This window comes from Malurus melanocephalus, unplaced genomic scaffold, assembly GCF_030028575.1.
Source record: "Malurus melanocephalus ecotype Western Australia unplaced genomic scaffold, MMel_1.1 scaffold_108, whole genome shotgun sequence".
Classification (NCBI taxonomy): domain Eukaryota; kingdom Metazoa; phylum Chordata; class Aves; order Passeriformes; family Maluridae; genus Malurus; species Malurus melanocephalus.
The window spans coordinates 1,699,243-1,712,345 of NW_026623340.1; the positions used below are offsets into that span (position 1 = coordinate 1,699,243).

The following is a 13,103-nucleotide window of genomic DNA, read 5'->3' on the forward strand; positions in this document are numbered from 1 at the left end:
CGGAGTGGACAAGGGAAGGTTTACAACCTCATCAACAGGCGGCGATTCCAGCAGATGGACGTGCTTGAGGGCCTCAATGTSCTCGTGACAATATCAGGTGCTCCTCTCGTGCTTTCCATCATCCACCTGCTCCACAAGCTCAGGGTGTCTCAAGCATCCTGAGAGCCACAGGCTTTTCACTGTGTCCGTGTTTAGCTGGGAGCTCCAGAGTGCTCATACCAGGCTCATTTCTGACATAAAAAGCAAAACCTCTGTAGCCCAGTCTCCCAGGAGAGCATCCAGCATCTCCTGCAGAGCAGCCCCAGGGAGCACACGGGTGACAGAGCCAGGGCAGAGCCTTCTCCTGCTGATCCTGTCCCACAAAGCTCATGAAGGGCAGCAAGATAATTTGCTGGATATCATCCTTCTGTTTACTCTGACATTGTTAACACCCCCRGGCCTGTTCTGCATTCACCTGCACATGCTGCTATCTCCATTCAGATGGAGCTCCATCATTTACCTTGCTCTGMAGCTCCCCTGTGGTTTTGGGATACAGCTGTAAGAATGAGGTGTTCAGTGCAGCTGCAAGATGAACACGAATAGCACCAAACCCCGAGATGATGCTGACAATGAGTCTGGAGACTTGGGGAAACCTTTGAGCAGACTGGATTTATTGTTTGGGTCCCATCCCACCGGGTTCAGTGTGAGCTGTGTCCTGTCCCTGTAGCAGAGGCTCTGGATTTTTTGTGTCACAGCCATCCAAGAGCAGGCAGCCTTTCAGAAACTTGGCAGCTMTCAGCATTGCAGAGCCCAGCACCAGGCTTCTTGGCAAACAGCAGTGCCTGTCGCAGGCCAAGGAGCTCCTGTCTCATCTCCAGGGTGGAATTAATGTTGTATGAAGGAGAGGGAAGGAAGGAAAYCAGGTAGGTGAGTGGTTGGATAAGCTTTGAGCTGTAGGATGGCTGGGGTCACTGCCCCACTGAGCCCCCCTGTCCCTCTGTGAACACTGACTTATAGAAAAAGGAATATTTCCAGCCTGTGGGAAGCAAAGGCCTGGCTTTTCCAGTGTCTGCCTGCAGCCTGTGAGACAAAGGTCTGGGCTTTGCTKTCCACATATTTCCTTCCCAAGAAAATCACAGCGCAACAACTAAATTACTATTTTAAATTACTATTTCTATTACTTTTATCATGAAATGGACTTGAATTCTATCATCTTGTGATTGAAAATAAGCACTGAAACCTCAAATTGCCCATGCAAATGTGCTCTGCTCTGACAGGGACATTTCCTTTGTCAACAGGAAAGAAGAACAAGCTRCGTGTGTACTACCTGTCCTGGCTGAGAAACAGGATTTTACACAATGACCCTGAGGTGGAGAAGAAGCAGGGCTGGATCACAGTTGGGGACCTGGAGGGATGCATCCACTACAAAGTTGGTGAGTGGAAATAAATGTCTGAASAGATGCACTTTTGTTCTCCTGACAATTTGATATTAGAAGTATTGGGTAGACCATAGCCACARGTAAATTTGGAATTCATCTTTATGCATTAGGTGGACTCTTTAKGTAATGAGGATCAACAGAGGGATGGCCTGAGAAGCTGTTCCTGTAGGTTAGCTGTTCAGTTTTGTTGGAAAGAAAGTGAATGTTTTTAAAATYRRGTTTATTTTTGTTCCAGTGAAATATGAACGAATCAAGTTCTTGGTGATTGCCTTAAAGAACGCTGTAGAGATCTACGCTTGGGCTCCTAAACCATATCACAAGTTTATGGCATTTAAGGTATGCTTGTCTTTTCCACTCTGTGATTGTAAATACATGAGATTTCTGTACTCTGCAGAGCAGAAAAGCATCTTGCTTATGTGGCTGAGCTCCTTGGGATGCCTGGCAGGCATGGGAGACGGGATCCACACTGACTGAGGAGATTGGATACGTTCTGCTTACGGCCAACAATGAAGTGTTATTATTAGTTTATGCTAGCAGGCTTTGCTTGAGGAATTTGCAGAAAGCTGATCAAATACATATGAGTAAAATTGAGTTGGGGATTTTGGTGGGTGTTTTTTGTGGKTTTTTTTTGTTCGKGKTTTTTTTCCCTCTGACTAATTTTTAACATACAGTAAAAAAATAGGCTGGCATGATTTTCTATTTTCATTTTGCAAGGTCCTCTCCCCTTCTGCAATGTGGATTCTGTTTCAAGACAGAAAGTTTGGGAGAGTGGCCCACTCTTTCTGCTTTTTTTTCCCTTTTCACCTGCCTTGGTTTCCTCAATGAGACCTTCCTTCTCTTCAACCTGCCAGTGGRTATTTTTGTACTTAGTCCTTTAGAGCACTTTTCATCCCAAGCTCTGTGCAGAAACGAGTCATAGAGGGTTTGTAGAGATGTTCATGCTGAATAATCTCATTTTACATCCTTCCAGCACAAATGAACTTATTCAGTATTAGGTCACATTTGCTTTTTCTGAAGAAAAGCCAGAATAAATGGCCTCAGTGACAYGGGTAGCTCAGTAATATCAAAATGRYCTGGGATCCARCTTCCATGAGCTTTGTGGATGCTGGTTGGTGATGCAGCCTGGGGAGATGAACATCCTTGCCTTGTAGACAGGGGTCTGTGGAGAGAGAGAGAAATGCCTCGGATGATTTTCCCTGTGAGGAATCAGAGTGGTCCTTGCACAGTGCCAGGAGCCCTTTCCTCTCCTCTCAGGTGTTTCACTCTGCTGCTGAGCCCCTAAGCCATGGGGAGATTGATCCATGGCTGGTTAGATGCAGGTTAGATGGAGCAGGGGAAAGCAGGTTTTTGCTGATCTGACTGATCTCAGCTGCCCAAACCAGAGCAGTGATCCCTGCCAAGAGAGGAGGTGGGTGGTCACAGATCTCTGCTGRGAGCAGCTGAACACAGACTCACATAAAACTGAGCTGTCACCTTCCTTTAGAGACCAAATCCTGTGTTGACCTCTCCTGTGAGAGAGTGCTGTGCTTGGCAAAGGTGGGCATTTACCTGCTGGGATGGCTGGAGTGAGTGGGTGATACCCTCTCAGGCATCTGACAGGGAACAGAGAGGCAGGAGTATAAATAACCACGTTTAGTAGGAAACACAGCCAAACAAATAGGATTTCAAAACCGTATCAGGCTGCTGTGATGGGGATTTGTTGGTTTTCTGTGATGCTCATGGAAGGGATTATAAAAGTCTTTTGCAGATCTCCAGCACAAGCCGTTGCTCGTGGATCTCACTGTGGAAGAGGGTCAGAGGCTGAAGGTTATCTTTGGATCCCACACTGGTTTCCATGTGATTGATGTAGATTCTGGGAACTCCTATGATATCTATATTCCATCTCACGTGAGTACACGGGCAGTGCTGCTGCCTGAGGAACACRGGTCAGCAGTGAGGTTTGGACAGGCTCTCAGGGGCTGAGAGGGGAGGACCAGTGATGGGTGGGACATTCCCCAGTGCTGTCCTCACCTAAAGAGGACTTGGAGCTGTCACTTCATCATTTGCACAGGCTGTTTCTGTCCTTGTGCATGAGCAGTAAAGTTTAAGGTTGCCATGTCCCACGGAAAGGAGGATCTACACTACATGGAGCAGTAATGGAGCTCTCTGTAGGATTTTCTTGTTGGCTCATTTAAGCTCCATCCATGCTGTTGGCCCAGGATAAACTGGTCTAGGAGAAACTGTCACTAAACAAATCAGGAGTTGTTGAATGTGATCCAAGCAGCAGTYTCCTTTGTGGGAACTGGCAAGAGCAGAGGGAGAAATACTGGGGCAGTTTGGGATGGTTTTGTGTTCTTAGCTATGGAAGGGCAGACATTGGTGGAGTTACTGTAGCTGCCCTCAGAGCTAAAGGCTATTACTAAAAAMTAGGATATTTCCTCCCTAGGGCTTCCTGTAAAATTCTGTGAAATAAAGGTTTATTTACCTTGATTTGAACTGGAGATGGATTCATTGGCTCAGTCACTTATTTGCGTTCCAGCCAAGTGTCAGCCATCAGTCTTGGGGGTGTGTGTGTGTTGTGATCCGTCTGTAATTGCTGAACCTGTTTATCCTTGCTGTGTCAGACAGCTTTGATGGTAGGGTAAACATGACAGTTTATTCCCCTTCAGGCTTATCTCTGAAAGCCAGTGCTGTGTGGGGAATGGAGGGAGGGCTTTGTTCTCYAGTTGRTTTGGGCTTTTTTCTCCCTCCCCCTTTCTCCATTCAGTGTAATTCTGACTCTCAGGGTCTCTTTTGCCTGCAGATTCAGGGCAATATTACTCCCCACGCCATTGTCATCCTGCCCAAGACGGAYGGGATGGAGATGCTGGTGTGCTATGAGGATGAGGGTGTCTATGTGAACACCTACGGACGGATAACTAAAGACGTGGTGCTCCAGTGGGGAGAAATGCCTACTTCCGTGGGTAGGTCAACCCTTCCTCTTCACCTGCTTAAAGTACAAGCCACAAGTAATATGAGGAGTCAGGCATGCTGAGATGGAGTCATTTGGGCTTTTACCAAAGCAATTGCTAGATTTCTACCATTCTACCTCCAGAATAAAAGCAAGTGACTTCTTGAAGATTTGAACTCTGGTTTATCTTGGGTATGGGATAAGTATAATATAAATGTAAGATAATGCAAGCTMTTGCACTGGTGGGCTACTGTGTTGAGTGGAGGGGGCTGGGTGTGCAGCTGGGAGCCCTTGGGTTGCTCTTMTGGCTTTGCTGTTGCTCAGTTCCACAACCCATGAAGGCAAAAYACTRCCCAGCTCCTCACCTTCCGAAATCRGAAGAAATAATGCTGCTTCTRTTTRAATTGCTCAGCAGTTTTTGGATGAAAAGWGCTCTGAAAAGGCTGCTGGCCCTGCAGGCACACGCCTGGCCATCAGAGCTCTGCCATTGATCTGCTTAGGCTTTGAGTAACAGCTGATGAGAGCTTTTCTGCCCATTGCATAATATTTAACTCAACACAAGTTGTAACACCTGCCAAACGCTTCCTTTTGACAGCCTACATTCATTCCAATCAAATAATGGGCTGGGGAGAGAAAGCTATTGAAATCCGGTCAGTGGAGACAGGACATTTGGATGGAGTATTTATGCACAAGCGAGCTCAAAGGTTAAAGTTTCTATGTGAAAGAAATGATAAGGTAAGTCCACTTCAAAGCTTGTATGTGTGCTGTGAGCAACAAGCTGCTTTTAGACCTTATTTGTCTGGTTTGTCTTGAGGTTAATAATTAATCTTGAATGTCCTGTTTAATAAGCAGTGCCCATAAGCCTATTCCCAGTTAATTTTCTCCAGTGGATGGAGACCTCAGCCTGCAAGATCTCTCCCACATCTCACGGAGATCTGTGTTGATTTGGCTTGACTTTATCCCAATTTTTTCATCTGAACATTAAATTGAGGCTGCCAGGTGAATTCTAAAAGTTCAATTAGTTGAATTCTAAAAGTGCAGCAAGGGTGTGTCAGTGACCCTTATTTGAGCTCTGATGCATAAACATTTTCATGCATCTTTAGATGCATTTTGACACATTTGAATTATTTTGCTGTTACAGCATCATCTGTTTCTGTGGACAGCAGTGTTAAATACTGCTCTGGAGGGTCACCAGAGCTGCATGGCTGTCACATAGATGACCCCTGCCACAGGTGTTGCAAGGGGGGCAGGGAATGAGGAGAAATTACTGGAGGAAAAGGCATATTTGTATGGARGAGATGGCTGAATGCCAAGGTCTGCTTCTGCAGGTGGTGTTACCTCCTCTCACARGGTTTCACTAAGATAAGTCAGGATGAAGCAGCAGAGAGATCTTTCATAATGAACATGATCACAAAACCAGTGAAGAAACCAGTTGCTGTGTCCCCAGAGCATGGTTTAATAATGTGCAATAAATGAGCTTTGAGGCCATGATCACTTTAGTGAACAGCTGCTCTTTAGTCAAGCACTGCCCTACCTGGGGCATGGAGTGAGGCTGAAGCTCTGCAGGAATATATATCCTGACTTTGCAGCTGAGTATGTTATGGGAAGCTGCCCAGAAAGCTGAATTTAAGTTTCATTTAAGTGTAATCTAATTCTCACAAAGCTGGGGAAAAAAAAAAAAAACCCTTGATCTTTCCAAAATACTAGAACCAACTGATCACTGATGGATTTGAATTAATAAACCCAGATGTTTCTCTTTCTGGAAAACTGGTTAAACTGGTGAGATTGAGTAATTTTTGGTTTTAATAAGGACAGAGGCTTCAGATCATTCCCTTCAATACTTGCAAATTATGAGTTACTTATTTTTAAGACTCCTCTTGGGATCAAACGCTGGTGGATCCTGCTAGAAGCACCAAAGCCCCTGTTCTTCATACAGAGTCCTGATACATTTCTGTGCTTTGAGCATGTTGAAGGGAAGTCATTTTTCTGGGCTTTACTTTCAGAAATAGCTGAAATACCAGGACTAACTTTTCCAAAAAAAGCTGTTTCAAACTGAGGTAGATATCGACCAAATGGTGAATGTTTAGCAAGATCCAAACCACTGACAGCAGTTTTTTGTTAGTRCTTGGTAATAAATGGTGCTGTGGCAGTAGAACCTGGTATTTTTAAAGCATTCCAAACTCTTAGTGGTGTTGAGGGAGAAGGAGGTTTAATTACTGCTTTTACTAATGAGTGGCTCAATTTAATCCCAGTCTGCCWTGGGTTAGCTCCATCCCCTGAGCCCTAATAAGGATTTTTTCTGTCCAAACAGGTATTTTTTGCATCGGTGAGATCCGGAGGAAGCAGCCAAGTGTTTTTCATGACCCTCAACAGAAACTCCATGATGAACTGGTAACAGAGGAGCACTTGGCACTCACCGCCATGGCATTATTTCTAATTTAAAGGACATTAAACACGTGGACTAACACTGTAGAGGCAGGTGGGGAGGGCGCCGAGGAACCCCCTCCCCACGCTCCCCCGGCGCCGCCAGCCCCGGGGCAGGGACTGCAGCCAGGGATGGACTTTCACGCTTGGACCCCCCGAGGTCTCCTGATTACGCTGTGTTATAGTGGGTTATGAGTTTTCCTTTGTTTTATTTTATTTTATTTTTTAGTTTTMCTTTTTCTTTGTCCCCCTACTTTGTAAGAACGGGGAAAGAAACAGTGTCAAAAAGTCTGTTTTTAATTCTGTCTGCCTGCTAGCATCAAATATATAGTATGTTGTAAAGTTACCAATTAAATCTGGTGAGAGACAGCACAATAAATGTACCTTTTATCTTTGTGATGAAGGCCATAACCATATAGCTGGGTAATTTTAGAAATCTTTTGCCTTCACCAACATTTACATGTTGCTTTTGGCAGCAACGGCTTAACGGATTTTTAAAGAAGAGAAAAAATAATAGGTTTTTTTCCCCTCTTTTGGGAAATGGATTTWAAATGGCTAAACTACTAGCCTTAGACTAATAAAAATCAGCTACCATTTTTGTCAAGTCTGTCAATCCATATTTCTATATGGATCTTCACATAATGGTGTGTCTTGATAGGGACAGAGGTGCCATTTCTTGTTGCTCCGGAGGTGCCCGCCTGCCCCGGGGCTTGGCCACGGGCACTGGGACAGGGGATCAGAGGAGGAGAGGATGGCAGAGCGGTCAGAGGAGCCCCATGCTCGCCCCTGAGGGGGATTTGTGGCCACAGACGGCTCCTGAAGCTGGCACAGATTGTGGGTGCTCATTTCCCCTGAGTCTGGAGCCGGGCACCGGCATGTGGGAGCAGCCGGCACAGGGATGGGGACCACGGATCAAGCTGCCTGTCCCCCACTTTGCTGGATTGAGCTTGTAAAGAGCTTAAAAAATATATATATGTGTGGTTTCTTCGGCCAAGGGTCTGAATTTACTTGTTTTCCACCCCCTCCACTCCCTAGGAATTACCCAACATACAGTGAAAGACAACATCTGTGCCGAACCGTGTGTGTGTGTTTAGTTCAGGTTGAATTGTGTCCTTATAAACTCTGCTCAGTTGATTTCCGTTTTCGGTGCGTATCTGGGGTTTTCTTTCTCAGTAGCTGCAAGCATGGCCGCCTGTGGTGTTGGGGTGTCGCATAACAAGGTCTGTGTTGCTGGTTTTAACCTACCTCGTTTTGGTTGGGGTTTGTTTTTTGGTTTGGTTTTGTTTTGTTTTTATTTTTTTCCGTTCCGCTGTCAATCACAGCGCTGTTACCTCCAGCGACATATAGAGAGCTTAACTGGCAATCTTGGTGTACTCAGTAATGATGGCTTTATTAAAAAATGATTAAATCAACAGGACTTGGTCAAACTTGAATCTTTATCAAGGGTAAGAGGTGATGTGGGGTGGTAGGGATGGGATGGGCTGGGCCACCCTCACCTGAAGCATTCCATGGGCACAGTGTCAGGGTTTGGTACCACAGGGATTGCCAGCASTGGGACTCCCAGGATGTGGAGTCCAGGCAAGAACAGGTGGGATGTGCTTTTTGGGTGCCTTCTTCCAGCACCAGGCACCCTCCCATTGGGCTGGTGCAGCCTGCAGAGTGTAGGGATGGCCACAGGATCACAGAACTTGTATTCAAACCCCTTACAAATCCCATCACAAATACTGATTGCCACCAGCTCTTTGTATTTTCATTGTGGTTAAAATACAAATSAAATAAAGGCCAGAGCTTTTATTGTGTTGCAAACTGATAACTGTTTTGGGGTGTTTTTGTTCTACTTCCAGTGAYAAATGCACAGCTTTGGGTGATTTTTTTTTTATTATAAGGGGTTTTGGGTACAGTGATGGAATAGAAGGAAGTCGTTGAGTTTGAACGACTCAGGTGGTTTGTGAGTGTATTTTTTCCAATCTCAGAATCATTTGAAAGAAAAAATCACAAGAAGCCAGTATTACCACAGTCTTGTCTATGGCATGTATGTATGGAGATAACACAGAGCAAATGCTTTTCTGATGCCAACCACAATAAAACACAAAWCTTCACCATTAAGCCATGCCTTTATGTTTGGATAAATTAGATGTGGGGTGTTGGAGGACATGAAGGTAAAGGGCATTTTCAGGGCTCCCAGTCACATTCTTTGCCTGGAGACTCTTGGGAAGGTGGTGTTTTGCAACAGGATGAATTTTTGCAACAGGGAGATGGGATATGTTCCCTGTTATGCTGCCCAGCAGTGAGCAGTGGCCAAGGGATGTCTTGATGGACCATYACCACCTGAAAACTCCTCTTCTAAAAATCAACCCATGATTATAAAGACAYGCTTTCTCCTTCRGAAGTTCCTAGCTTTGATTTGCTTTCTCCTTCAGAAGTTCCTRGCTTTGATTTGCTTGTCTTTTGCYGTAAGTAAAATGTGCTTATGGTTGATCCATGTTCTTAGAAACTACTTATTATTAGTGTTTAAAGAAATAAAACCTGGGGCTCATTTTAAAACCCTATTCCTGGGACTTTTTGCTCAGGAAAAGAAGTGTTCAGCTGTGCATTGCTGCAGAAGGAAAAAGCAATAATGTCTGTGCATGCAGGGGTCACTTGAGCCTGTTGCAGATTTGATTATTTACAGAGTTGCTGTGAAATATTGCATGAACTTCAGAGATGAGTCATGGYAAATGGAAGAAAAGCCCCAAGAGCTGGCATGAGGCCATGCAAGGTCYCTGGTTATTCCACCACCCTGGGGAGATGCTGGGTACCACTGCCCAGTGAAGRATGCTGGGAGGTAAGGCTGTAGCAGCTACCTGTGGGAACTGAGTGTTTTCAAACCTGCTTCAGAATTATTATCAAGTGGCCTTTTTCTTCTTGTTAGATGGTTTGGGGGTTGATACTGTGTATTTTGGGACAGAATAGGGATGCTCAGGGTGATCCTGGCCCCAACTCCAGAGATGGCCTGGTTGCTGGAGATGGTTGAAGTTGTGCTACAGTTCATTGTCTCGACATGAGTCCACTGAAAGTCCTTTCCTGCTAGTACAGCAATTTGATGCTCTGTAATTGGGGCCAGCAGAGATGGAATGTGCCTGTTCCCAAAGGTGTGGGGTGGAGCTCCTGCCTGTATCCAGGGCACAGCTCCTCTGAGGAGATCCAGSAGAGGTTCCTCAGCAATAAGGACACAGTTCCTGGCACAGGATACTGCTCACAGCTGCCACTGCCCTGCAGCATCCATGTCCTGCCCTGAGCTGCCACTTCCAAGCAGGCAGTGGGGACCTGCAGCAGGAAAGGTTTGCTGGATTTGCATCCCAGTTTTTCTGTTCTGGGAGATGCTGCACCACCCAGAGCTGGGGGGTGGGAAGGGGCTCATTAACCTTCAGTATCTTTACAGCAGTGCTGTAAATGCACCAGATTCTCTCTCCTAAATGTGTTTTGTCAGCCTGAGCTGCTGTCTCACGTGTAACCCCAGCACTGCTGCCTCCCTGGCTGATGTGCTTAGAGAGGAAAACTGAACACAGGCAATTTTAGTCTTGTGCCAGCCACTGATGTGCTACATCAGCCTGCTCTTCAAGAGCCAGAGCCTTACAGACCAGATCTATCTTTCTTTCTTTCTTTGGTCTCTATTTATGCCACAATTTATTTTTTTTTAACATCAAAGCTATCTCTCAATGACCCAGAGGCAGTAAAGTGGGTGTGCAAATGACCCCAGCATCTGGGGACAGCCTTGCAGCCCCTCTGGAATCTTTGAATTCCTTCCACTGAGGTGACAAGCGTATTCAGCTTTCAAAAGCAGAGCCCAACCATAAACTTCAGCCCATTGCTTTTATCACACAGTGTTAGATTATCAACACCACCAATTAAAGTACACAAAACATAGAGTCATGGCACTTCTGCCTAACAATATGCAGAGATCTTGCCCTTTATAATTTAAACAGGGCATTAGCAATAATGCAGAAATCACTGAAGCACTGCCTGGCCAGGCTCACCAGCTKTGGGATGGGTTAATGTTGCTCTGGGCTGTGCTGTGCCACTGCACCCTCTGGACTGTGACCACAACTGGCTGTCAGATGTCCAAGAGATTTGATGGGCTGGTCATTCATCCTGGTGGAGCCTGGTGCTGTATCCTGTATGAACACTGTGCTTCTGTTTTCCAAGCTAAGTCAGCCCCTTTGGGAAGTGATTGCAGTGAGAGGCAGATTTACACACCAATCTTTCCCATCCCTGAGTCTCCGGACCTGCCTCAAGCTGGCCTCTGCTAATTGGCACATTCACATCCAGCCCCCTGYTCAGAGAAGCACAGGGTTTGATCTCTAGTGCCACTCAGAGCTCAACATGTGCTTTAATTGTCACAGCAGGCTCCAGCCAGGGGCTCAGTGGTGGAGGTGAGGCAGCCCTGCACAGGCTCACAGCATCTGGCCTGGCAGGGAGGGTGAGAGGGRCCATGGAGGGATGGGACAACCCTGGGGTAACTCCACACTTCTTACACACTTCATACCTGGCTGAGGGCTGTGTATTGCTGTGGGCCTTCCAGCCTTTGGCATCCAAAGTTTCCATGGAAGTTGAAGGGCTGCTSCTGGGGAGGTGAATTTTAACCCATGGTTCCCCTGCTCTGCTGCAGCTGCTCCTCACCCTTTTCCCCAGGAAGGTGGATTACTGGAAGGTTCTGCTCCAAGCAGCAGTGGGGAGGACGTGGAATGGCCACCCTGCTCTTGGTATCTTGGTGACCTTTGATCCCTCCAACTCTGGTAGGCTGGGAAGAGTAGGGAGAGAAAGCATCATCCTCTTGCAGGTAGCCAGGCACCTGCAATAARGTGAAACAAGAATAGGGATCCCAGAGGGGTACAAGGGAGTCATGGAGGGGGATATCTGTCCTGGAAAGAATTTCACAGTGCCAAACAGGGTTTGGGGTCTTGGGTCACGACTCCCATTTGTTTTCTTGTCTKCTTGAGCAGCCTGGTAATTGTCAAATCCTGCAGTCCATTGTGAAGGTATTTAACTGCAATGCAAAGAAACTGCTTGTAAATGCCTTGGTATCCACACACAAAACGAGCAAACAAACACCATTCGAAAAGATCTCAGCAGGAAGGACAAATATTGGGGAAAATGAAAAAGCTCAGCCTTGGGGCCCTTCTTGTCAGAGCTGCATTAGCCCAGGAGGGGAATGCAGGTGCTATGCCTAGAATCAAAGCTGCTTAATGCAATGAACTTTCCTCCTCCAGTTAAAGTTTTACTTTACAGGAGACCAGTGCAAAGATTAGTGGTCTTACACTCATTTTGTTGTTTTTTGTCCTGCTCTTCCTCTGTAGAAAGTACATTTTGTGCCCATGTGAGGCCTGGCTGACTGAGAGCATCATCCAATGAGAGCTGTAACTTGGCTGCTGGACCCATCAGGGGCTGATGTGCAAGATAATGACTTTAATCAGCATTAATCACCCTCCCAGCTGACTCAGACTTTGGCACTGTCTGCTACCAGTAAGGATGCCACTGTGCCCCCAGCCCTGCAGCTCCTCTCTCTGACCGTGTCAAGGACAGCAAAGCCCGAGCCAGAGCAAGACCAGCTCAGACCAGCTTGTGCAGATGTGCAAAGTTCATGAAAACCAAGTGAGCCAAGGCAAAAATATTTGGCAGCATCAGTAGTATTTGGCAGCACTGGCAGTATTTTCCAGAATCTGCAATATTTGACAGAGCAGCCATCAGCTGGTGGTGCCGAAAGGCTCAGTGTTCACACTGCTGTGGGATTTTTAATGAAAACCTCTTTTACTGTCACATTCTGGGTAATTTTGCTATTTTATGTCCACACAGACAGCTGGCTCCTCTGATAGGTGTGTACTGGCATTAGAGCTGCATGCTGAAGGGGCTCTGTGTGTGCAGGTGTCTGTGTATGGATACACAGAGAGACCTGTATACATCTGTGTTTATYTGTGCCTCTGGATGTGATATACACACACGGATATATTTTAAAGCAGGTGCAAAGTGCTATCTAAATAAAACACTTAGTCATTTTCTAGCTGTTTGCTACATATGCTGGTGAGGTTTCTTCTCTCTGATTCAGCAAGAGGATTGTGATGTGACATGCACACCCAGCCCAGAAGCTGAGGAAGGTGTTGAGCATCTCAAAACGGGCTGTAGTTTGTTCCCAAGTCCCTGGTATGTCACATTTCCAACTGTTYGACTGAGGGACAGCCCCAGATCACCCCTGCTGCTGGATCATTTGAATTTTCCAGATCCACTCCATGTCTTTGCAGGTCTCCCATTGTTTCGTGTGTGTCCCAAACACAGGGATTGGTGGTGGCTGCYTTGAG

General features: G+C 46.2%; 1 protein-coding gene across 1 annotated transcript in view; it reads left to right on the top strand.

The window, feature by feature from the left end:
• TNIK (TRAF2 and NCK interacting kinase) overlaps window positions 1–8,183 on the top strand; it is a 141,062-nt gene extending 132,879 nt beyond the window's left edge. Inside the window, exons 27-33 of the mRNA XM_057369417.1 lie at window positions 6–97; window positions 1,278–1,412; window positions 1,654–1,754; window positions 3,156–3,305; window positions 4,201–4,360; window positions 4,943–5,082; window positions 6,659–8,183. Of these exons, the coding sequence (XP_057225400.1) occupies window positions 6–97; window positions 1,278–1,412; window positions 1,654–1,754; window positions 3,156–3,305; window positions 4,201–4,360; window positions 4,943–5,082; window positions 6,659–6,742 (862 nt within the window). The 3' untranslated portion in view covers window positions 6,743–8,183. The remainder of the gene's footprint in view (window positions 1–5; window positions 98–1,277; window positions 1,413–1,653; window positions 1,755–3,155; window positions 3,306–4,200; window positions 4,361–4,942; window positions 5,083–6,658) is intronic.
• The last annotated feature ends 4,920 nt before the right edge of the window (window positions 8,184–13,103 follow it).